Genomic DNA, 25604 nt, shown 5'->3' with positions numbered 1-25604 from the left:
GCTGTAGTTTTATATGGTGTTTGGTTTTGTGGCATAAAATCAATGATTCGTGTATAGTAAAGCAATTACTAAAATATTTCCTTTAATTAATTGGTCTTGCATAATAATTAGATCTTTAAAATAACAAAACCTCCCTTAATGTAAAAGGTTTTCATATTCCTTTAGTGAGCATGTCTTTATTGCAGTGCAGTTTAGAGTATCTGTTTTTGTCACATTCCTAAACAATTTCATGAAGTGGAAATGTGAATAAAGGTTTGATCATGACTGAGCATGTACTGTGACATGCAGCTATCTTGAACTGCCCTGTTTGCCTCTGAACCAGAAGCTGCCTTCCCAGTCTTGCATTCATCTTGAAGGCATTCTGTACTTTTATCTGTGTATTTACAAATGCCTGGTAGCTTCAAATTCTTCCTTATACCTCTTCTAGTACAATTTTCACTGCTTTGCAGATAGATCTCAGATTTATCATCATCCTTCTTGACTTTAAACTTCTCCAGCACAACCAGGTCATTAACTTTTCTTAGCTTTGCCCTCTCTCAATTTGCAGATATCTGTTCTCTCCTGTTTTTCTGTTACCTCCCTAATCACTGGTTCAGCTAAAGCTTATCTTTAATTCCCACCTCAGAAAATAATCTGGGAGGTTCTCTAGAGTGTTATTGTTTATTTCCCTTCCTTAGCAGTTCACAAACTCTGGATTTTGAGTAGAGTTATAAGCTCATCAGAAGGTCAGGTGTTTCTTCTTCCAACTGCAAATTAAATTTCAAGGGATGCTTTTGGTATTGCCATTCGTAGTCTGCATTGCTGCCAACATGGATTTGATGGCTGTCTTGTGCACAGGTCTCAGAACTATCTTTCCTCCCTATGTGCTCTTTTTACCAGCCTGAAATTCCTGTGTGTGCTTGAGTCCTTTCCATAAATACATTTTGACATATTATTACATATTATTAACATGGAGCTCTCAGTATTCTTTATACACCTTGGAATTGTTCAGCTACTCAAAGAGCTCTACTCCTATTGCTTCTTATATTGACCAGTGTTTTCTTATGGTCCTTATGGTACTCAGTACTTCCAAGGCTAGAACTCAGCACTCTGGTCTCTACCCTTTTACTCAGGAGGTCATGAAAGCATGGAGGAGCTTTGTGCTGTTTGTGCAGACCTTGCAGGGAATGGTAGCTAGGGCTTTTCAGAAACAATTAGGCTTATTTTCTCATCCTCACAGTGCTAGGATTTTAAAGATAGAAAACTTTCTTCATAGGGAGACAAGCTGAGAGAGAGAGGGGATAGCATGCATGTAATAATAGAGGAAGTTACATAAAGATGAATATCACTGATTTTATTCTATTTTATTTTGGTGGGGGCAGATGGTATTTATTTATTGTTTCAGCTTTGCTGAGGCAGGTTATTGCTTATTATAGTAGTTCACTGTAAATTAGTTACTTTTGCTAAAAATACATAAAAAATAATAAAATAAGAAAGAGATGTTGTCAATATAAAGATCACACTCAGTCTAGAATGACTGAAATGAATACTCCTTGTATGAACAGAAGTCAAGTGGGTTCCTTTCTGCTCTTTCAGCTTTGCTTTTGGTGTTGAATAACACCTTTCCCTAAGTCATTTCATTGATTGCTTAATATTCAATCTGCCAGTGAAACTTCTGTGAGTCTTCCCTGAAATTCAGGGAAGTGTTAAGGGGTTGTCATTTAAAAATGTTAGACACATTAGTAAAGGGAAACTAAAGAATCACATTTTTATTAATTCTTTATAATTTTTAAAAAAGTTAATCCCCAGTAACAAAGTATAGTTTATAATTTGCCTCTTTTTCTTTACTGTCCCTTTTCTACTCCTATATTTTGTATTTCCATTATTATTTTTTATGTTGTCCAACTTTTACTGAACCTGTAAATTTTAAAGAAGAATAATTATTTTTTTTCAGAGTGTTGGGAAGAAATTACCTCCAGCCACAGCAACTCAGGAGCCAACAAAAATAGAAGTGGACAGCAGAACAAAAAGTAGGTTTCATAGGTTCTTTTTTGCACTTTGTGCTATTAAAAGCAAGCTGAATGCTTTTCTTTGGTTTTGGTTAAAAGAGTGTCATGTATGTAAAAAGGCCAGGATGCAGGTAGATAAACTCTGAGTAGGTAGTACCTAGACAAAATGTTTTGTTTCACAGATTCCTCTGAATTGTTTTTGCTCTTGTGACCCTACCTCAAGTTTTCTGCCACCAAAAATCAAGTTAAATTATGTGGTCAACTTTCAGCCTTGAGGATACTTTGGAATTAATCAGAGTTGAATAAGATCAGATTTCAGGTTGTAACTTGTATATAGGTCATAGAAAAATTTCTCTCATTGTGAATGCCCTTGCCTTTTTCCTCTTTTTAAAAAAAATATTTTAATTATTTTTATTTCTTTATGTAGCAGAAATAAAACTATGCATGGTATAGTTTGTATAGGAAATCAAAGAGAAGGCTCCAGGGAGACCTTCCAGCAACTTTCCACTACCTCAGGGGGACCTACAAGAGAGCTGAAGAATGAATTTTTACAAGGGAATGTATGACAGGACAAGAAGAAGTGGCTTTGAACTGAGAGAGGGCAGGTTTAGATCAGATGTTAGAAATTTCTTACTGTGAGCATAGTGAGGCACTGACACAGGTTCCCAGAGAAGCTGTGGTTGCCCCATCCCTGGCAGTGCTCAAGGCCAGGCTGGATGGGGCTCTGAGCAGCCTGGAATAGTGAAAGGTGTCCCTGCCCATGGCAGGTGGCACTGGGACTAGGTGATCCTAAAGTTTCTTTCCAATCCTCACTATTCTCTGATTCTCTGACCTTCAGTTCTTTTTTGCATCATTTCAGTGATTAGCGATGACAAAGTAATGATTAAATCTTTCAGGTATGTCTCTATGCTGTTCTGGGGAGGCATATGTAACTAGCTTACCAAATAACATAAATATATATTCCCCATCTTTTGATTTTCTTTATGTAGAGTTACAAGTAAATATTACAGATTCTAGTGGAAAAGAGTAAGAGGGAAGATAATATAGCCATACCTTAGAAAAGAAGCTGAATATAACAGAGCTGATTTTCTTTAAATATTGCACAGTCCATCTTTCCTGATATGTTTATCCTTTTAGATAGTTAGCAGATAACATTTTGTCTTAGAACTGAAACAGATACAGACATATGTAGGAAAGCAGAGCAGGATGGATCAGCAGAAAAAGGAAAGCGAGGAAAGTGTGTGGTTACAAACTGGTTTGCACAGGTTTTCAGCTCAAAGTTGCAAAAGCAGCTTAAAAGAGCTTTTTATGAGTTATTGTCCATTAGCCCCACCACAATCATTTATTTGCTACATCCTCTTATCTTGTGCCCCCATGCCAGCAGGCTCTAATGGGAAATACTGCAGGAATTTAATTGTCCTGAGGAAGTGAAAACTTGAAATACTGAGAAATGTGTGAACTGTTAATGCAGAAGAAGTCTCCTGAAGGTGTTTTGATATTACCTTTGCCAACCTGCAGGCTGAGCAGTTCCAGCTGACCCGAGTGCAGGTGCCATCAGAAAGGGTGCTCCAGGGGCTTTCCCACCTGCAGCATTAACCCTTGTATGGGAAGCCAGGCTGCTCCTTTCCACATCAGCTCATACTTCTGACAGCTGAAGCTGCTCACTAAATGCCATCCCAGGGTATGGGAGGTTCAAACTTTCACATTTATAAACTTAGTATGGAAACCTTCTGACCAATGGTTAGAAAACTGTATCTTCTACTGTGATGCATCTCTGAATGACAGAGACACTTTTCCATCAACACTTTTGGGCTCTGGATAGTCCTTATTTCACCTCTTTGTTATTTCCCGTGGACACTTTTTGGCCAGAAAAGTCTTTCTTCTGTTGCTGTCTTCATTCAACATCCATTTTGTCAGAGTTGGTGAGAAAGGTGGGCTACTAATTTGCACAGTATCTTGTTGAATTTTAACTAAACTGCATTATTTATTATTTTATCTTTCCTGGAATCTCTGGGGCCTCAGTAGAATTCTTTGCATCTCTGTTCATGCTTGGAAAAGAGAAGCACATCTATAGGAAGGTCTGATGTAATATAATTATATATAATTTTCTTAGCCTCAAATGACATCATTGAAGACACATTTCATTCAGCTGAAGTTGTCCTTCACTTAATTTGAAAAACCTCTCAGTGCAAATGAAACATGCTTCAGTCTGGTTTGGTGTTTAATATAGGCAGAGAAATAATTTATTCATAATAAAGTTAATGCCTGATAGTCAGAAATAAGGAGTATGATCAGACTTTGGCTGTATATACAGATTATAGGACTGTAATCTGTCTAGTATTTGACATTTCTCAAAAATTCAATTTTTACTTTTTACCACAAACAAGCTTGATAAAGGATTCAGTCCAAGGAAGTTTGCAGTCTCAGAAAAATGCTGTATGTTCCAATTGATGTGTTCAACACAAAAGTATCATTCCACCTTGGACCTCAAGTACTTTGCCTGTGATGAAAATGTCCCAGTCTTTCATGGGGTCTTTAACTGCTGAACAAAACAGACACTGTGCCATTCTCTAAGGAAGTAGCAAGAAACAGAAGATCCATAGACTAAGTTATGGTTTAGTTACTTACATGACTAAGTTATGGTTTAGTTACTTACTAAAAAGAGGTTATATTGGGAGAGGAGTAATCCAGTTTTTAATCTTCCTGATTGCTTTCTATGACTGATGATGTTATTCTTTGATAATAAGGAATAACAATGCAGTTGCATTGAGAAAGGGCCAGCTGAGAGGGGAAGCAGTACCAGCAGCATCTTCACTCTCTGCCCCTGGGGCTTCATCAAGGAGTGATGGTTGCTGACTTTTCTAACACTTTGATTCCAGTCTGCTTTTTTCTGTAACTTTTCTGATGTGATGGGACAGTGATCAGCAGTGAGGCACTTAATGTGTCATCTGTTCTTGGAACATACAAGATGGGCTAATCTCTGCAATGGGATGTGTTGGTTGAAGCAAAAGACAGAGGTGTGTGTTCTCTAAGGTGCATCTCCCAACAATATGCTATGTAAATCTGCCCAAAAACAGATTGAAGATTTGTGGGATAAACAGATGACTCTTCAGGGCCAAAGACAACTTTTTGCCCAAAGAAAGAGCACAGTGAAGGCACAAATCTTTACAGGGTTTGAGTGATCCCTTGGGAAAATACCACTAGTCTTTTATGAATGAGGGAATGCATCTTTGAATAGAAAAGGGGAGAGCTGTTTGGTTTAGATGTGTGGGTTCCCACATTTAGAGAAGTATTCTGCTCTTGAAGTTTCATCTCTGTCATGTAGATAGGATGGCATATTAATGTGTGAGTGTTTACAATCCTATTTCTGGGTGAGATACATGGTTTTCTATGAAATAGCTTACTTTTAGTATGAGTGGCTTGTGGTGAATAGGATATGTTGCAGAAAATATATGTAAGTTTTGAAGTAGCTCTGTTGGATTCCAAAATTCAGCAAAACAAAAACATCCACAACGTCTGAGAGTTATTGTAGATTACCAAGACTGCACTAATGGAGTATAAATAAGCAGACAACAAAATAGCAAAGGCAGTAAGTCATAGAGTGGCTTACTTAACCACAGCATTTAATTTGATTTTATTCCACTCACTATTTAAAGTTTGTGTTAAGCTATTGCATAGGAGTACCAAGATCATAGCAAACAACTAATCTTTTTGCATGGTGGATATGTATTAATAGAACCACAGTTACTTCTGTTTCTATTTTTTAATAAGGTGGTGTTTTGACAGTTTACATCTTACTAAGTTTTGTGAAAATATTTATTAGTGCAATCTATTTATGAGTCTTGAGTGTAGCAATTAATAGTAAAACCAAATTCTGCTGTGTATAGTGTTTGGATTTTTTTTGTCTGGTTTGTGGTTTTAGAAATAATTATGTAATTTTTCTCTAGATTTTGTATATTTTACTGCATTTCAGAAACATTTTATCATTGATAGTCAAAGAGAGGAAGTTTAAGCTCAAGGAATACTACCTTACTGTTGCTTGTTTTCTTGTTTTGTAGTGCTATTGTCCATATTGATTGCTGTATGTTTTAGACTTCACTGATGGGGAAATGTTTAAGCCTCAAAAACTAACAGTACAAAGAAGCAACAATAGAAGTAAAAGGAAGAGATTGTGTCATCCTGCCCTAAGAGGAAAAGCAAATTCCAGAGTCACTGTCCCCTTTTTAATTTAAGCTTGAATTAATGTTTGTCTGTGGACTGCCTTCTTGAAGGTCTTAGCTCATCCTAAGAGTGTGGCAGGAAAACAAACAGAAGAGTCACACTTTTGAAGTGAAGCAGGGTTCACTGATACAGTAAATGGAGTTTGCTCAGATCAGTATAATATCTAACCAGTCTCTCAAAATACAAATTTACCTGCCATACTGCTGCAGGGCCCCAAGTCCCAGAGCGGGTCTGTAGCTTGACATCAGCTCTTTACCCTGCAGTTGTAAATACATATTGAGCACTGAATCCTGTCAGTGAAATACTGTCCTTGCAATGGCCTGGGTAATGAAGCAGCTGTCTTCTGGAGGAAGGCTGCCCCTTGCTGTTGTTCTCTCTCTTGGGGCAATGATTTTTGAGGGGTTGAGACTTTTATCAAAAAGGCCACGTTGTCAACTTGGGGACAGACAGTGTTGCGCAAAGATACATGATAACAACCCCCATAAAATATCTCATTCTCTTGGTATCTATCTCTATCTCTATATCATATCTATTCACTCAGTTACTTGAGCAGTGCCCATTGCCCATGGGCAGGAGGAGCTGAGAGTTTGCAGTGAGAGACTGTGGTCTGACAGAGTAAAGTACTGCTGAATTGATAAAACAGGACTTAAAAGCTCATGAGTATCATCTTTTCTACTCCCTTAATATTTCCAGGATATCTGCTGCTGAGGGTTTATTAACAGTTATATTTTTATCAGGTCAGGAGGAGAAAAAGAGGCTTCTAGAAGAACTGTGATGTATTAACCCAGCTTTGGATATCAAATGTAAAAATTAAATTTATCATCTACAGTTGAGAGATCCTGAGTATTGGTATCTTAGTTTGAAGTTTTAATTTGCCTTAAGTTTATTTGCCAGGCATGTAATAGGGTATATTGTCTTGACTTTTAGTATTTTTCTGATTTTTTTTTTTTCCTCATTTGGAAAATCCCAAATTCAGCAAATTCCAGGGTGGTCTATACAATGCTTTGTCTGAAATTGGTTTTTTCTTTTATCTTTTCTTCCTTCCTATCTAAACATGACTGTTGACATTAAGTGCTTCTACATTGTCTTGTGGTATTGTGCCCTGCTGAGTAAGGACAATTTTAGTCCTGATGTGACATAGCCTCTCTGCTTTTATTAATTTGATTTTAAAGGTTCATATAATAATATGAAGTTCTGTTGGCTTTGTTTTGAGTTCTCTTGGCTTTATTTTTGCTTGCTTAAATCATGTTGGTTTACCTATCCCTTAGGAGAAGTTTGAAAGCTGACTTTGTCCAGTTGCTTACACTGTTCCCAACCCATCTGTGATGTTGAGACCTCTGTTGCATGATCCAGTGGGTTCAGTGATTCAGTGTAGGTCTGTCTGAATTGTACTCAAGAAGTCCAGACTTCCACTGTACATAAACTGTATTCATTTTCTGTGGCTGTTCCTTCACCCTGTGCTCCTGTGCCAGCATTTGCCATCCAAAGCATTTTTTCATCTGAAATATGTGGGATTCATACATGCCTTGAGCAGAAGCTGCACCACAGGCATTCTGTTAAGAGTGATGCTGAGGTGGCTGCAGTTTTTTAGCTGTACTTTGTGCTTGGCTTTCCACTTAATCTTCAGCTGATGCTGTTATTGAATGGAGGATCAATGTATGTGTCTGAGAATGGATGTTCTGGAATCATCCTTCTTGGGCTCAGGTGTTGTTTACCTCTGAGAATCCAGTCATTCTGTATCCCAGAAAAGAAATGCTAAGCCTGTTCCCAGTAACTAGAGACTTGCCTGAGTGTGCAGCATTCAGCTTCTTTAGTGCAGTATTACATCTGCATCAACTCTGGACTAATTCACTGAATCTATTATTTAGCACAGCTGCTTTTCAGAGAGTGGGTATACTCAGAATAGGAAAAAACCCCACGATGATAATTTAAGGTAGCATGCCACTGAAGTGTAAAATGTGTTGAATCTCATATCTATCTACACGCTGTTTTGCATCCACCTAAGTTAGTGTGTGTCAGCTTTCTACCAGCTTCTACATAAAATGTTGTTATACTGTCTCAAAGACAAGACAGGGAGCAGGCAGAGCATCCTAGACAAGTCCACAAGGAGACATCCTAACCCTTTCTCAGAATGCACTAAAGCAGCAGTCAGACACCCCATTCATCCTCTGAATCTGAGATGTGACCTGGCGGTTCTCACATGCCCAGTGGTTTGGAAAAGTTACTAAATGTTTATTTCACAGTGTTCTCTGCTTTCAGAACAGAGAAAAGGATTTTTTTCCCTAGCTCGTTTCTCTTCCCTGAAAACTTTTGTTCATTGTCTTAATCAGAGTTTTGTTTCTTCAGAGGCACCAGAGGAGGTGTGGTGAGTTGACCCCACCCAGCAGCTATGCTCCCCCCAGCCACTTGCTCCCCATAAGGGAGAAAGCAGAGCAAGGAAAGTGAGAAAATCAATGAATAAAGACAGTTTGATAAATAAATGAAAGAGAAATTAAAAGAGGCAACACAAAAGCAATCACCATTCAGTAGATCAATTCATTCACCACCTACAGTGGATCAATGTCCAGCCAGTCTCCAAGGAATGGAAACACCCCCAAAGCCCACCCATTTTTAGTGATGAGCAGGAGGCCATATGGCATAGAATATCCCTTTACTCGACTTGGGTCAGCTGCTGTGTCCTCTCCAGCTTCTTGCTCACCCTGGCCTACTTGGGGGATAGAAAAAGGGGAAAAAAAAAAAAAAGCTGTTTAGGTGTGCTGGGCAACAGCAAAACACCAGTGTATTATCAGTGCAGTTTTAGTCAAATCAAAAATACAGCACCATGTGGGCTGCTGTGAAGAAAATTAACTCTATCTCAGCCAGACCTAATACAAGGGATGACCAGAAAACCAATTGTAATGATCATGTGTAAATTCAAACATTTGTGTTCAGAATAAGAAATCTGTGAAGCCTAAGAAATTCTTGTTTGCTTGAGCCAATGACACATAAAATTCATGCTGTTTCTGAGTAGCAGTGTGTGAACTGAAGAAAAAAAAGCTTTCCTTTTACTAGTTACTAGTACTTTTTAATTTCTCAGGCTGATAGTGCTTACAGAGAGCAGATTTTCAGATGCACATTTCTGGGCTGCTTCTTCACAGTTGATGTTCCTCTCACTAAACTTTAGAAGTTTGGAGGGAGCTTATGTGTCAGAGCCCTAAATTTGGGTTATAATCCTGAGTTTGGTATCTGGATTTTTCAGGGGGTGGTCCCACTAGACATCTGTCACTGCTGTCCAGGGAGTTCAAATCATGGTTCAGCCAAACAAATGTAGGTGTCTGCTCCTGGAGTCAGGAATGGCTCTCAAGGCTTTGCTCATTTTAGTGACTTGATCTTTATTGACTTTAGTGCACTGACCAGGTTGGTTTCTAACATCTGATACCTGAATCTAAATTTAGACACAAGGTCAAAGCTTGGGGGCTGAAGTCAATAGCTTGCATCTGGAGCTGTTTGGGATACCCCCAGGGTATTTTGTTTTGAATTGCCTCCAGCTGTCAGACCAGAGGGACCTGGCAATTCCATAGGTTCAGCCATACTATGCATGTGTCTTACATACCCACAAGTGTCTGAAAAGGCACTTAGTGTCTGGCAGCTGAACCCTCTGGATGAGACTCAGATACTCCCAAGTGTGATAATGCAGGTTCTCTTTATAGTAAGTATAAAAGAATAAGTCCTGTTATTTCAAATTGATTTGTGGCCTGCCAGTACTTCTCTGCATTGAATATGGAAGTTGACTAGACACAGAGGTCATCAAAACTGAGACATTTAAAGTGAGGTGAACATTTCTACAAAATCACATGCCATTCTACAAACAGTAGAGTAGTTTACTTAGTCCTTTTAGACCTTTTAGTCTTAGAGTATCACATATTTTTATTCATAGTTTAACAGCTGTAAAACATATTCTCTTTTTATTTGTAAGGCACATTGACAAACTCATCTGTTGCGCAGCAACATGTAAGTAACTGCTTTTCATGACAACTGCTTTTTATGATTTCTGAGTAGGAGTGCTGGCTTCTGTATTTTCCAGATGGAAGTTGAGATGATGCCTATAGACAGTAAAGGAGAAAGGATCAAGGAAACTTAGAGTAATTCTTAAAACTCTTACACTGAGTGTACAGGTGGTTTAGTTATTAATGCATTAACCTTTATTAATGTATTATTTATTGTTGTACCATCTTTATAGATTCATAAATACCTGCTTTCTTGCACACAAGGGGATAGAAAAGCTATGTCGACCTACTGTGTGCCTTATGCTTCCAGTTTATGCAGTCTGGTGGGAGGCTATACCAGTGGAACTATGATAAAGGGAAAGAATTTGTGGCAAGTTGCTGTCTGGAGCAATTTCATTTGAGATATTGGTTCTAGGGGCTACAGAGCTGGCTCCCTGGATGACGTGTGTAGGAATGCTTATCAGTGTGCAGTTTTTTAAATATTTCATGTTGTTTATGAAGGTCTGAGATACAAAGAGAAAGATGACAAGGAAATAAGGCATCACAAAGAGACACTAATGGAATATTTTATGAAGATTATTCACCCTTGAATAAGCAATTGTTATAAAGTGATAATTTATCACAATGAATGTTCTTCCTTTCAGACAAGGAGTATTGCAAAGTGATATTTCCATATGAAGCACAGAACGATGATGAACTCACAATCCGGGAAGGTGATGTTGTAACACTTATCAGTAAGGTAAAAGCAATATTATTTTCCTATAAGCAGTGATACAGTTCTTTAAACTGATATAATTTAATTGCCATAAAATTAGTATTTGTACCTATAGTGTTGTTGCTAAAGCAATGCTAGTTTGACAATGAAACATTCTGCCAACTTCAGAGCCCTGTATCTCCCTTCCTCTTGTAGCACCTTACCCTGATACTGAATGCTAAGCAAAGAACAGCCAATGTCTACTCAAATTTGCTGCCAGATCAACATAAATTGTAAATTGATCCCTGTAACAAACACAGCGGCTTACAGAATAAACTGAAAGATCCAGGAAAGCAACAGCTTTGAATATCTCCCTTTGGTGAATGAGTTATTTTTCTTGTAGGAATTGGGAATTAGATTTTTGTGTTAGATTGAGTTAATGAGCCTAAATTAACTTACTGAGCTAAACATTTAAAATTTAGCCACTCTTAATATTCTGTTAAAGCAGAGAAAGATAACAGAAAAGAAATAGTTTTACATCTGTGGTTTTTTTCTAAAATTATGTAACATTTTTCAAGATTAGAAATTAAAAAGCAGTGCCAGGATTTATACCAAATATTCAAAAGCCAGAGAGTGAGATAATGAGTAAACAGTTTATTTTCCTTTAGAAGAGCTGTGCACCATGTTACAAACAACAGATTACAGTTTGTGTGCACTTCATTTCCTGCTCCTGTTTAAAGACTTTACAGTTTGTTTAAAAGTTTTTGATTTGTGGGGGGAAAAAAATATTTGTGGGGGGAAAAAAATCTATAAACTAGAAAAAGATGTGGATTTTCCATGAGGAAGATGAATCATAACAATGTACACAATACTGCTACTTTTGTTTGTGCTTATATGAAAGTAAAATAATTAATTCTCTAATTGATGTGTCATAAGAAATTGTTACTTAACTGAACAATTTGGCACTGGGGGAAAAAAAACCCAAAATCTTGGGAAGTCCATCTGGGGCTGTGTTTGCCACATACGAAGCCATTTTAAATCTTAGAGGACATCTTCTTTGTGTTGAACAATATGCATATAACCAAAGAAAAGTAATCAGGCATTTGGTAGGAAGAGAAACTGCAAATAGAAAAATAAATTGTGTACATTAAATATCCTTTAATGACTTGCCTTCACTGAATTTTGTTTAACTTGTTTGTAGAGCTGTGTAGCTTTACCTGATTTAGAATGTTCTCATGTGAGTATTTAACAGTGTTTCTGATCATGAAAATGGCTTTTAAGCTGTTGCTCCTGTCCACTTTATGCCATATTGACCAGAATGATTTAATTCCCCAAGACGGCTGTCTCTGGGTGGAGCCATGTTCATCAGCAAGCATAGATGAAAAGACAATTGCATTACTGAAGTTTCTGTGTGAGATTTCATTAGCTTTCTTTTCTGCATTTTCTTCTTCCCTCTGCCTCTGCCCTCACAGTGGAAGGATATTTGTGTTTTATAATAACTAAGCTGATGATTTGACCACATTGATCAGTTTTCCAAACCATGCAGAGAGAATGGTTTGGAACAGTAAATACTCTATTCTCTAGCCCTGTCTTTCTACTCTCTAGTGCTATCAAGCCATTGCAGACATTTTATTTAATTTTCTTCTTTTTTCTGTGTCATGTCATGTCTGTAAGCACTTACATAAACCCATGTCTGTAGAGAGTGGGGGATCTCAATGCTCAGAATCCTGGGGTTTCTCTAGGGATGCCTTTTTATGCACTGTCAGAACTGATCTGAGCCACTGAAGAAATGGTGTTTAACAAGCAGTCATTTTGCAGAACCTTTTGTGCTTTGCAGACCTTGTTGCAAGTCAAACTTGTGGGGTTTCTTCATCTGTTTTTAACACAGTTAAAAAAATAAAATTCAGGCTATGCGGAGTCAGGGTTTTTGCTGTAGAGTTTGGAAAACAGTGAGATCTCCTTTATGCTCTACCACATAATACAGTAACTTTATTTTAATCCAGATCTTCTGAGGCAGATGTCTGTTGTCATTTTTTCTTTTAGTCAGCAATAACAAAGTCAGCCTCACTTTTCTGCCCACCAATGGCTTCTGCTAGAGAGTTACCTGGAGTTCAAATCACCACACTGACATGACCAGTTAGTGAGCCATGCTGACTAAGAGGCATCAAAGAGAAACATACGGAATCCTTCAGAAATTATTATCATGGCTTTGCTTTGCTACCAGATTACAGATTTTCTTCTAATTTATTTGTAATGAATTGTTTTGCAAGATTTGCTTTCCATGCTGGAAAGCATTAGGCAACATTTATTCTTCCCAGTTATCTAGACTCAAAGAGAGAAGACTGGTACTTCTAAGGAAACAGATGAGTGTCACTGTACTTCCTACAACCACACATGCATTATCGTAAAATAATGTGTTCTGTTAAAATCACCAAAACCAAAAAGTGATGTAGATTCCCAGCCTAAAATGTCTGTCACTAGCCTAGTCTGTTTTTCCACAACTAGATCCATAGGAGCATTGAAGACTCATAATTTTAACTCATGCTGAAATTGCTTTTATCTGAAAACAACAGCATTGGTGAGAATGTGTGGGAGTGGCTGAAGTAATGAGTGACGGAAGAATGGGAGAGAAATCTCATTATAAGAATGAATGTAAAATCTCATTATAAGAATGTAAAATGCACTACAATAATCTTAAAAGCACAAAGATGAGATAACACTTGATAGGTGCTAAGACAAAAGGGGATGAGCTAAATGAGATCAAATGAGCTAAATGGGAAGTTTCTACAAGAGCCTGGGTACAGGTGCACACACATGTGACAACAGGCATGTGAGGAAGCTGTTAGTCTAATATTCCTCTTAAAATGCGAAGACCTAATTTTGTGGAAAGGTGTAGAATCAGTAAATGCAGAATTCAATATCACCATTTTAACAGAATACACAGATGAAAGGGATAAGAATATAGTAGATTTCTCTCTTTTATTCAGTTGAATTAGTTATAAAAGTCCCTTTGTCAAGATCATAAAATATCTCTCTAATATAAAGAGCAGACTCTGTTTCAAGTTCTCACTGTTTTGATGGATGTTGAGATCTTGAATCACAAGCTGGTCAGAACTTCCCAATAGGTCTCTGTGATAAGAGAACTTGAATATCTGAGGGGTTTTTTTAAGTAGCTAAAGAATACTTTGAACAGATTTGCAGAATCACAAGTGAATTCTCAGATGGACAACGTGCTGGAAAGGTTTATTTAAGTGCTGAAGAAAGTCAGTAGAGGCTGACCACTTGCAGGTCAGAATGGTGTGTATTTGGGGAGATATAGGGTAAAGGATGGCATTATGCAAAACTGATAACCAAAAATAATTGCCAATTATTTGGAAAATATACACTATGAGATAGAGTCCAAACACATCTTAGTTAAAATATATCTAAAAGACTGAAGAAAAGCAGAAAATTCACATACATCTATTCCAAAAATTTCTGGAAAAGGTTTTTCTTTCCTTTGTTTCCTCAGTGAAGCAAATACCCTTGTAAATACCTAGAAAAGGTTTTATTTATTAATAAGTGGAAATAAAAGTGGGAAATGGTAGTTCTTTAATTATTTCATGTGAATAATGTAAAAACCCTGAAAATATTGGTCAGAATTGTAACAGAAGGTAAAAACTTAATCTTCAAGGCAATAAACTAATAGATCTGGTACCTTTGCTGTGCAAAAATGGAGTATAAGAAAAATACAGTTTTGAAAGAAAGAGAATAAAAATCAAAATACATTAATTTTATTTGTATAGTTAAGGAGATGATTGTGCATTTTGATTATTAGATATGTTCATAAGGTTAGAATTATGAATGGTAAGAGGTCATGAGATTGACACTGTAGATTATTTTTGTATTGTCAAACATATGTGTTCCTTAGGTATTTTTTTTTAGTGTCTTCAAAATGCTCCTGACAGCATTTGGGTATGAGCAAGAGCACCAGTAATCACTGCACTCTGCAGCTGAAGGAGAGTGGCAAACAGGTCTTTTATCATGCTCAAATATTTATTTTGAAGATTGTATTTGTAATAAATACAGTTTTTTTCTAAGCAGCAGAAGATTCATGTGACATTTTAAACTGTCATCATGAAAATTTTACAGGACTTTTTATTCCAGCCCTCTTAGACATAGCTATTGTAAGCCACTTTTCTACAAATTTATTAATAGCTTTGATAAATTATGACAAAAGGCATAGGATTCTGAAGACTTCACTGGCACACAGAAAATTATCTGTGTGAGGAATCAATAGAAATAGCTACATAATTTCAAAGCAAATACATCAAGCACACACTGGCAGCTGTGCACTATTCAAAAGCAGTTTTATTGCAAGGATGGAAAGAAGACTTCATTGCAGTGTATTAATCCACCTGAGTTCTAGACAGTAAAGATCACTTCATTTCCAGGAGTGAAAATGGTCTGGATAAATAAAATAATCTGCTTCAAAAATAATTGCAAGTTTGAAAAGCTGGCAGCAATAGAAAGATATCCTCATCTGAACCCTTAATATCAGTGGACAACAGTGATGCCAGTGGCAATTTGGCTAATTCTGAATATATAAGGTGATTTTGCTAATGCTATTCAAATAGTACTGGTAAAGTTACTGCATTGGTATAATGAAAGACACAACAGGATAATTACTAGTGAAAAATTTACATGAATATTTATCTGGTCTAGATGTTCAATGAGATATTTAATGGCAATGCAATTTGTAAAGCTTAATTCTGTGCTGGGGGTCAAAGAGCCACAAGCCTGGTTTTAAAAATGAACATAATGGCAACCACTTTTTACAAAGCTTGTATTTGCTTTTGGTGTTATTGTTAATAATTTATTGTGAGATTTGCAAGTTTTGTGATTTAAAATGATGTATGTTTAGCAACTTCCTGCCCTGAAGCATATGCAGTCGAGTGATAAGACAGACAAGTAGGCACAGGTGAGTAGAGAGTATAAGGAAACAATTCAATGAGATTCAGTCTTGGTAGTCTCTTTCATTATGTCCTTTTCTCACTGCTGCAGTGGTGCTCTGTGTGTTTGTCCCTGTAAGAGCCTTATGCAGAGCCTTTAATACTGCCCAATCCTTAGGGTAGCCACGAGTGCAGTTAATTTAACCCTGACTGAATTTATAGGCTGTTACTGGAGCATGGCCCTTTTGCCAAAACAATTCTACTGCGTTTCTGTCTTACAACATCTTTAAATGCTCATCCTGGTGCAGGAGGTAATTGTCCAGAGCATTTTCTTTAGCTGAGCAATTGGCAAGGCAAACTCATCTGGGCAGGGTTGTGAAGGAAAACAGCTGCTCTGATGGATGCAGGAGGCTCCTAAAGGGATGAAATTAGTAAGTGCTATGTTAAAGGATCTTGCCAGTGAGTTGAGGCCGTGAGCAGGGGAAGGAGCAGGACACAGACAGTGTGATAGAGAAGGACACTTGCTGATACTCAATTGAACATTTTGCTGGGCTGGGGAGTCACTAGGGTTGCCAGAAATTGTTTCTGTGGTGCTTGATTCATTGCTGAATTTTTCTGTACACCTTTAATTACAAGGAGCACACACATATTTTACAAATCTTGGCTGTAGAAATATGTGAAGGAATTAAAAACTCTTTTTCTTTAAATATGAGCTAATAGGTAGGTATCACTGATTCTTCCATATGAAGATGAAATTTTCACTATTTTTGCTTCTATGGGTAAAAACAAACCAACAGGGTGATAATATCTGAGGTCACTAAAAATACACCTATTTGGCAAGAAGATAGATTTTTTCCAAGCAGAATTATTGTAGGTTAAGACTGCCTCTTTCAAAATAAAGTTTAAGATTGTCTTTTGCTTCCTATGAAAGAAAGGAAAAAATTAGTCACATTTCATGGTAGTCAGGTAAGTTTGTTTTTCCTTGATTTACAACTAAAATCAAGCTTTTAGCTCATTTTTAGAAAATAGTTTTCTAATAAAACCATGCAAAAAATATAGTTATGTAGTTAAAGTATGATATGGTTTAATAAAATAAAAATACGGCTCTCTGTCAGAGTAACACAATGGACTTCTGTTGACACTGAATATTTGGTCATGCAGATCCCCTTTTTGGGATTTTAATACAAGATATTTTGCACATTTGTAATTTCTGCAGCAATCTTGCATACAGAAACTGAAAGGAAAATAGTAAGTAAGTATTTAATAATGCCCATTTTTAAGAAAGCTTTATGATAGCTTTAAGAAAGCTTTTATGATGTTTTATGTTTACAGACAAGCATGTAAGCAATAAAGGCACTTCTTGCCTCTGGAAATAAATAGGTATTTCCCTCAGAAAGAACAATACCATAAAGGTTCTGAGATACCCATGAATTATTCATCATTGGCCAGGCCTAATAGCCATGTCTAATCTGCTTTTTGTGTTCCTTGTCCCCTACCCTTCACTACTTCCCTTGGCACCAGTTTTTCCCCCAGGACATTCTGCCTCCTCCTCTGATTGGGAAACCTGCTTGTATCACACTGCTGATTCCAGACAAGAAATTATTTTGCACATTGTGCGTGCTGAGGGTGCAGTTTTACGTGATGGATGGCAGGTGGCTGCTAAAAGGGATGGTTCTCCTGCCCTTTCACCTTCCATCTGGCAAGCATAGGACACACAGGGGTGTGTGAGCAGGGACAGGTGATGGAGGAATGGGACTGTCCCAGCAGCTTGCTGAGAGCTTGGTGTAGCAGTAGGGTCACTTTTCCCTGATCTGAAACTTTTCTCTGTAGGTTTTGACTAATAGGAACCAAAAGGTTTGGATCCTTTCTGGAGTTCAAACCATGAGGGATGGCAGCTGGGGTAGGTCCTGCAAAAGGAGCCCTGTTTGACATACCTCCAATGTGTGCAGCTATTGCCTGGGGTAAAGCTCGTGTCACTGCACAGAAGCATCAATGCTTCCTCATTTGAGTGATATAAAGCAGTTATATAGAACTTGTGGGCACACTGATGATCAAGTCAATAAATGTTCATTTTGTGAAATTATGTTATATACTCAATAAATTATGGAAAATAGACTCTGAGTACAGTCTATTGCTTGAACCTTGTCCTTGGCCAATAATTTTAAATGTTTGTAAATAATTTTGTAACACTTAGTCGTATCTTGCAGCATTTCTTGGCTGCTGTGATTAGCAGTGGGGCTTTAAGGTCTCTGTAGAGACAAAGCCTAACAATGTTTATTTGGGAACCAGGTGCAGCTTACTTTTCATTGGTATCTTTAGAAGTATTACTGAAAGACAAATGTTTGAGCTAAGCACTTAAATAAGCTTTTAAGCCTGTGATTAGTCCAGGGAGAGTGGAACAGCCAGCACTTAAATGCTGATCTCATTAATGTATTTATAATATTATTTTTTTAAAGTTCACACTGAAGTTGTCTTTTCCTAGTTTTGTTACCACCAATTGTGATGCTACAACAGTGGCTTCAAAAGAAGAGGATTCTTTTGTTCATTGGAAGTCCCAAATTTGAATTATGACAAACACAAGTTCATGCCAAGCTTTGTAGGTGAAGTGGCAGGATCCCTCATGCATGCAGTGCTTCAAGATTTGCATAACTTGAAAGGCGTTTTGTTTGTAAGTATGTTTAACACAGCCAAGCTAAACTAAAAAGGTGACATATTTTGAGATAAAAAAGGAAAGCATCTTTTTTTCTACTTAGAAAAGATATTGCTGAACTGCTGAGGTGTCTGGAAAACTGTGATCATTGCTCACAGTGTGGGCTTTACATTCACTGCTTAGCTTCATCCTTTCTTTTATTTGGAATGTTGGGTTCACCTGCTGGTTTGATGGTATTATCTGAAGTCCATCCTTTTCAGGGCAGATAAAGCTATTTCAAGGGGAAGTAAAAATAAAAATGCACATATAGTGGCAAGTAACTAGTAATTGTAATTAGGACCCTGGTCCTAAGATGTCTTCAATCTAAGTAGTAATAGTGTTAAAGAATCTTTCAAATGTTTTGTTCTAGGTTTTTACAATCTTTCTAAATACAGAAAATGTAATTACATAAATATTTTATCTTGGCTCATAAGAGGCATAAATTATGTGTGTTACTGGCACCACCTTTCATGTTTGTGTTGGCTAATTTAGTTTTAATTTGAGTATTGGAGTGTTAGAGTTTTATGATGTGGAACATATTTATTTTTCCACGACAATTCTGCTGACTGAACACTGCAAATGAAGTGAATCCTCAGAAGAGATGTTTTTGTTCAATAAGCAACTTTAAGTCTTCCTGTTTGTACAAATATTTCATCAAAGCTTTTTAGCCTCATTACTGATTAAACTATTTAGTCACAGAATATAAAGTCAAAATATTAGACCTAGCCTGAAACAGATTTAACACAAAAAATACAACTGCTCTGTTAATTTCGCTACTCTAATGTCCTGGGTATTGCAGGTCATTCATTATTTTCAGCAAATTTCTTTTTGCAGTGTTCAATAACCTGAGCCAATTTTTGACCAGACTTTGTCTTCTTTAGAGGTGTTTTCTTCTTGTGCCTTCTAGTAAAAACCACAGCCTGGAAAGAGCAGTGTAACCACAGCTGAAATAATGTCTAATTTCTGACTATCTCTCCTGTTTCCCTTCCATAGAGGTTTGACATGAGGATTTCTTAGTAGAGCCTTGGAGCTTGCAGATAAATAAAAATTTCTCTTTGAGAGATAAATTAACTTTGAGAGATGCAGCTGGCATTACCACATGTAAGGTTCTGTGTGGTTTGGACATAAGAAGTGACAGGAGCTGGGAAAGATCCATGCAGGATTTGGGGCTTTTGGGATAGGTTGAAGATTTGAGCAGGATAAACCTCTGGGTTAGGGGCCAAACAGAGGTTAGAGGCCAGACTTGGAGGTTTCCTTTAATGCTTTTCATTCAGTATTTCATAATCTACATATATTTGCAAGAAGTATATAAAATGAAAATGGGCTCTCTCCAGGATTGCTTCAGAAGGCAAATTTATTGTCTGTTGGACTCTTTTATCTAAATTATCTCATACTAGGTAGTTGTTGAGAGATTCATTCTGTCTCATTGACAGATCTTAAAATCATGTTTCTGCCAAGGAGTGCTTGATTACTAACATGATGCTCTAAATCATGACCATTTTCATTACAGAATTTAAAAAATTTTGTGCTTTTTTGTACTCTATGGTCTCGATCCCAGTAGCTGACCTTATAGTAAGTAACATACCTTGATCATTTGGGGAAGTACTAGGTAGTACAATGTGAGTGTAATGTAAGCCTCTGGAGAGATGCTTTCCTTCATTCATAGATAGTTTATCAAGTTTAATGAGAATTGATGAAGATTCTAAAATCAATTGGATTTTGAGAATTATCTGTTTTGGTTTCAGCACCATGACACTGAATGTAGCAAAAATTTCTACAGAAACATATTTTAATATTATTAAAATGCTTTTTCACCCTGATTTAACATGACTTTGTTGTTTCCCTCAAAAACCAAGTTGCATTAATAAAGATCTGATGTGTTTTTAATGATGGTTTGAAAATCACAGAGCCTGTCCAGTGGCCTTCTCTGGTGTTTGTGGGACCTCTTGGCACCAGTGCTGCAGTCAAGCCTGGAGGCCCCACAGGTGCCCTGTGAGGGTGGGCTGAATGGCAGAGGGCTTGTCCTCCAGATCTGTCTTTCTGTGAGGCCTTTAATCCTCAAATTCAGAAGCCTTTATATTTGCATGTATCTCTGTGTATTACGGTTGATGTCTTGAAAAGCTCAATAGACACATTTGGTTTGCATTAAAGGTGGTTTGTTTTTCTTTAAATGATGATGTTGGCTAGCTGTTGTCAAAAGAATTCTGGAGAGATGCTTATAATGGGGTTAGGAGTAATTTAATGGGGGGCTGCCAGCAGAGCTGACACATGAAAGCTCCCAGTGCAAGCATAAGAGGGATTCATGGCTTTCTGAATAATGCTGTTTTTCCAGCTCAGCATTCTTCTTTATTAGAACCAACTTTAGAAGGGCAGAAGGAAAACAGGGATTTAATGAATGCAAATGCCAGCTGCTGGGATTTTTTATTAGTATTAGTATGGTTGTTATTATTTTGTAAAGGAACTATGTCTTCTAGTGGAGATTTCCATAAAAGTAATATTTTCTTAAACCCTGCACCATTATGGTGTATTTCAGTACAGATACTACAATGTAAGCTTCACATATACTTTTATGGGAGCCTGCTTGTTCTTAGTGTTGCTTTCTATCTTAGCTGTGATGATGAAATCTCTGTGATGGAATGGTTCTGTTTCAAAAACTTTTAATCAAAGAGCTGAAAAATTGAGCAGTTGTGGGTTGATGTTTAAACTATAGCTTCATATTTTAGCAGTATTGGAAAGTACCATCGTGTTCAGAGGACCAGACTACACAGCAATCAGTTCCCTCAGAAAAACAGAAGTCCTATTTACAGATTAGAAGATTGCTTTTCAGATGTATTTCTTCAAGAGTTTACACAGCTGCACTTCAAGTCATGGATGGGAGAGAAGATAATTACTTAGCTTATTACTCATTTTGTGACCTTGGGGAATAGAAAAAAACTCTCATTTACTTTTACTGACAAAAGCCTTCCTCTTCACTAGGGGCAGCTTGGAAGGGAGGTTAGGGAGTGGAGAGATGAACTTGGGCCAGGGCATTCCCTGAAATTGTCCCAAAGGTAGCAAGAGAGGAGGGGAGTGGGTGCTGCCTTGAAGGCCTGGCTGCTTTGGAGGAAAAGGCAGGAAACATCCTTGCCCCTGAAGTTAAGTGGAAAGCATGGCTGCAGCAGTGGATGCTGCTTCCTCTCAGGCTTCCTTGTGTTTTGGTAAAGCTGCAGAAATTACTCAGCTCTTGGTAGATTCCCAGTGTCAGATGGCTCTTAGTGCTGGAGAGAGCAATCCTGGTGCACTTGCAGATGGCTGCAGTGATGATAGAGGTACAAGTCCAATGGGCTTCTGAACATATTATAATGTATACATAGATCCAAGTAGCTACAGAGTTTTGTTTAAGTGATTCAGAACAGTCTCATAAGTATAAGTGGCTTCGAGAAAAAAAAGAGTAAAAAGAAGAGTAGAATAATGCATAGTACTTGGAAAAAAACATACACTGGAGCATGTCTGACATTTAAATTATAGTAATCTTGCATGCCTTATTGATTCCTGGTAAAATAATGAGAAAAATCCAAATAGTAGAGTTTTATTATAAATATGTTCCCAACCAGAAGTGCTGCTTTGCATTTTCAGCAAAAAATGTTGGTTTCCTTCATGTGCCTTTTATCTGGCTCAGGCTAGAGTGCAAATTTCAGTGTGGGCTAGAAATAAACCCATCTCTAATAACCATGTCTGGTTTTTTAAGAGAGAGGACTTTATATGAAATAAAAATCCCTCTATCTTTGGGGTCTCTGAAACTCCAGCCTCCTTGGAGCAGAGGGAAGGGCTGTGAAGCTGTAAGCATTTCCAGCAGGGAGAGTTCAATCATGTTTGGTAGTGGAGTAATCAGTCACCACCAAGCTTGTAGCTGGGACACAGCTTGGCATGAGAGACAGGTCAGCTGCCAGGCATGAACTTGAGTCTTAATTTCATGGTCTTCAGTGTGGTATCAGGTACTAAAGGGGACTGACAGCTCTGCTTTATCCAGCTCCATTGTCACCTCTTTTACCATCAGAGAAGACCAGCGATGGTGTTTGACCAAAGGGAAGTTTGTGTTCTTGGCTGGTGGCAGCCGGGCTCCTGCACTGGGGAGGTGCCATGGGCACTGTGGTGTCAGTGGACTCTGTCTGGGGGCAGCTGCTTCTGAGCATAGAGTGGAGTATTTGTCAGACTGCAGAGCATAAGGTACTTTATGCTGGGCTTTTTCTTCAATCTCCACCATCTCCTGCTTTTTTCCTGTCAGATTGAGAGCACCAAGGGAAGGAACAGCACAATGTTTGCTCTAATACAGAGCAGTAGTTCTGCTGCTAAGAAACCTTTTAGTGTAGGATACTGTGTGCATAAGAGACCAAGCAATGTCATTATTCTTTCACCCAGAAGAGGAGAAAGCATGACTGACTCTACTGTTTTATGATTTTTCTTCATCAGTATGAGAGTGGCTGCAGGATCACTGCAGTTGCTTAAAGGTGACTGAGCCTTGATTTTATGCTGTCAGCCCTACTTATATATCTCACTGTATTTCACTTCCATTCAGTAACAGTGTGATAAATTTGGTGCTCTGAATGGAAACTTTCTTTGCCAAATATCTCTGCATGGCTTTTGGCTGGTCTCTCTACTCATGTATCTCTCTCTTCCCCCTCTCCTCTGTCCCTACTCTTCTAGTCACCACAGGCATAAGTTTCAGAGTAGAACTGTGTTTTTACCTTTCTTGTTTTACCATTGATTTGGGTTTGTATTTTGTTTTCTTTTTTGATGTTCCCGTCTCGGAAAAAAAGTCTGTTTTCTCCAGATGATTCTCTCTTCCAGTTTTATTCACAGCTTGCATGTCTCACTGCTAATTCCACGAAGAATAGTTCTTCTTATTCTTCACATCAAGAAAAGGACTGATGGTTTTTAGTACACTTGTGTATACTCTTATAATTCTTGGCAAAAGGTAGCTATATTCTGATTTTTCTAGTAGTTTCCATTTCTCCCAGATTTACCCTTTCCTCTGACTTATGTAAGTGTTCCAGCCCAGGCTGACATTTTGGTACCTTATATTTTGTGTAATATTTATTTCTTATAAAGCTTAAACATCTCAAAAATTCCTCAACACTTTTCTATGTTTTGTCCAATTTTTGACCAAATATTTAGCACAAAATGGATGTTGCTAGTAAAACCAGTGTATTCAGTTTTTTATGCTTTATTTGGGAACTGCTGAGCTTGGAATTAGAAAGGTTGCTGAATGGATGTGACAGCTGGAATCACACCCAGGCCCCATGGGCAGACAGGATGCATGGCAGGCAGGATTCCCTATCCTCGCTGTCCTGGCTGAAGGGACTGAAGGGACTGAAGGGACTGAAGGGACAGGGGCAATGGCAGCGAGCTCCTGCCCAGCACAGCAGGAGCTTCTGTGTCTGTCCCACCTGTCCAGATGCCCTGGTATAGTCCACCTACTGAGGCTGTCCCAAGTTACAGGTGATAGGCCTTGATCTGTGCCAGAGGAGTTTTAGATTAGATGCTAGGAACAGTTTTGTCACCAAAGATGTCAAGCACTGGAACAGGCTGCCCAGGGAAGTGGTTGAATCTCCATCCTGGAGGTATTCAGAAGACATGTAGATGTGGCACTCAGGGATATGATTTAGGAGGTGGACTTGGCAGTGCTGGGACAAAAAAAAAAATGAATTCAGTAATGCTAGAGGTCATTTTCATCCTAAACTGCTTTATGATTTTACTTCACTAGAAATGAGGATAAAACCAAGATTTGTATTTTAATGAGAAAATACCAAAATCTCCCTCAAGATTTTTAATTTCTCTGTTTCATGAATCTGCCTCTACTTGAACAGTCAAAGTAGGCTTGGCAATGTGAACCAGCAGTGAATTTCTCTGAGATCTTTGATAGCACTGTCACTGCAATGAGAACGTGGGTATAGTCTCCAAATTAAGCTTGGTAGGAGCTGATTTTTGCAGTAGCTATATGTTGATGCAGCTACCACATAACTTGATGAATTTCAGTACCTGGAGTATCTTTTTGGCCACATTTTACTCCTTCAGTTTTGTAAATATTTTGTGAGGGCTTTTTTCTTAAAGGAAACCAAAATGCATTTCTACTACTTGTGTTACATTTTCTTTATAGGACTTTGGGGGATATTGCATCATCTGATTTTTGTTTAAGTTGTTATATGAGTCTGACAGAATAACATAGAGATAAAGCAGAGATCAATTTGGTTTGTTAATAAATTTTCAGTTATTAATAAAGATTTATCAATCTTGATACTGGATTGCTTGACAGCTTTTCTATAAAATTTGCATTTTGAAATTCTAGCCATTTTGCTGTACTTGAACACATGAACACAAGATGTGTTAAAAAAAGACAATATGGTTAAGATTGCAGGGCTGATGGCAATCTGGAAGACTCGGAGTGTTTTTTGCTCAATGCTCACAAGCAGACACATTGTTTTCATCACGCTGCCTTGATTGTGCTTCATAGCTCTGCCCTTTGTCAGCACTCGTGGTGGCTTGTGCAGCTGTAACTCAGGTGTGCTTGTGTGCTGCTCTGTCTGCCAGCACCATGGAGATTCTTCACCAAATTTAATCAGTAGCTTTTAACTTCTGAAATATCTTTATTTCTTTCTCAGTGACCCATAAGCCTCCTCTTGCAAGTGAAGTAAATGAGAATATTAAAGAGAAACTGCCTAAAGAGATTTACTTACTGTATGGAAATCCACCATGGTGATTGGCTGCGTAAGCCTGCGTGACAAGCTGGAGAGGGAAAAAAAGCAAACCTGCAGCTGTTTGGGATTTATGAATGTGTGACACAAATAGCAGCTTCATGAAAACAAATGAGCTTTAAAAAGAAAAAAAATCACATGTTAATGAAGCGAAGAAGCAGGAGTAATATTTCTGTTCCCTAAGAGCATAAAAAACCTAACCTAAGAAGCATATATGTGATGTCTTGTGCTGTTCAGTCAGGATTATTAGCTAGTGCTAAGCTGTGCAATCAGTTGAAGCACAAGCTTTTCATCTGTAGATGCTTGAATTATTCTTAATATTTTTCAAAATCTAAATTGGGTCATAAATATTTAGGCAATTTCA

At 37.8% G+C, this 25604-nt stretch overlaps 1 protein-coding gene across 5 annotated transcripts in view; it reads left to right on the top strand.

The window, feature by feature from the left end:
- Nucleotides 1-25604, top strand: part of SH3KBP1 (SH3 domain containing kinase binding protein 1) — a 212161-nt gene that overhangs the window by 149934 nt on the left and 36623 nt on the right. For all 5 annotated transcript variants that reach the window (XM_021552924.3, XM_021552922.3, XM_077781634.1 and 2 more), the window contains 2 exons: nucleotides 1934-2009; nucleotides 10840-10934. In XM_021552924.3, the coding sequence (XP_021408599.1) occupies nucleotides 1934-2009; nucleotides 10840-10934 (171 nt within the window). The remainder of the gene's footprint in view (nucleotides 1-1933; nucleotides 2010-10839; nucleotides 10935-25604) is intronic.

This window comes from Lonchura striata, chromosome 2 (assembly GCF_046129695.1).
Source record: "Lonchura striata isolate bLonStr1 chromosome 2, bLonStr1.mat, whole genome shotgun sequence".
NCBI lineage: Eukaryota > Metazoa > Chordata > Aves > Passeriformes > Estrildidae > Lonchura > Lonchura striata.
Note: the sequence above shows the minus strand (reverse complement) of the source record. Positions and strands in the feature narration are given on the sequence as shown.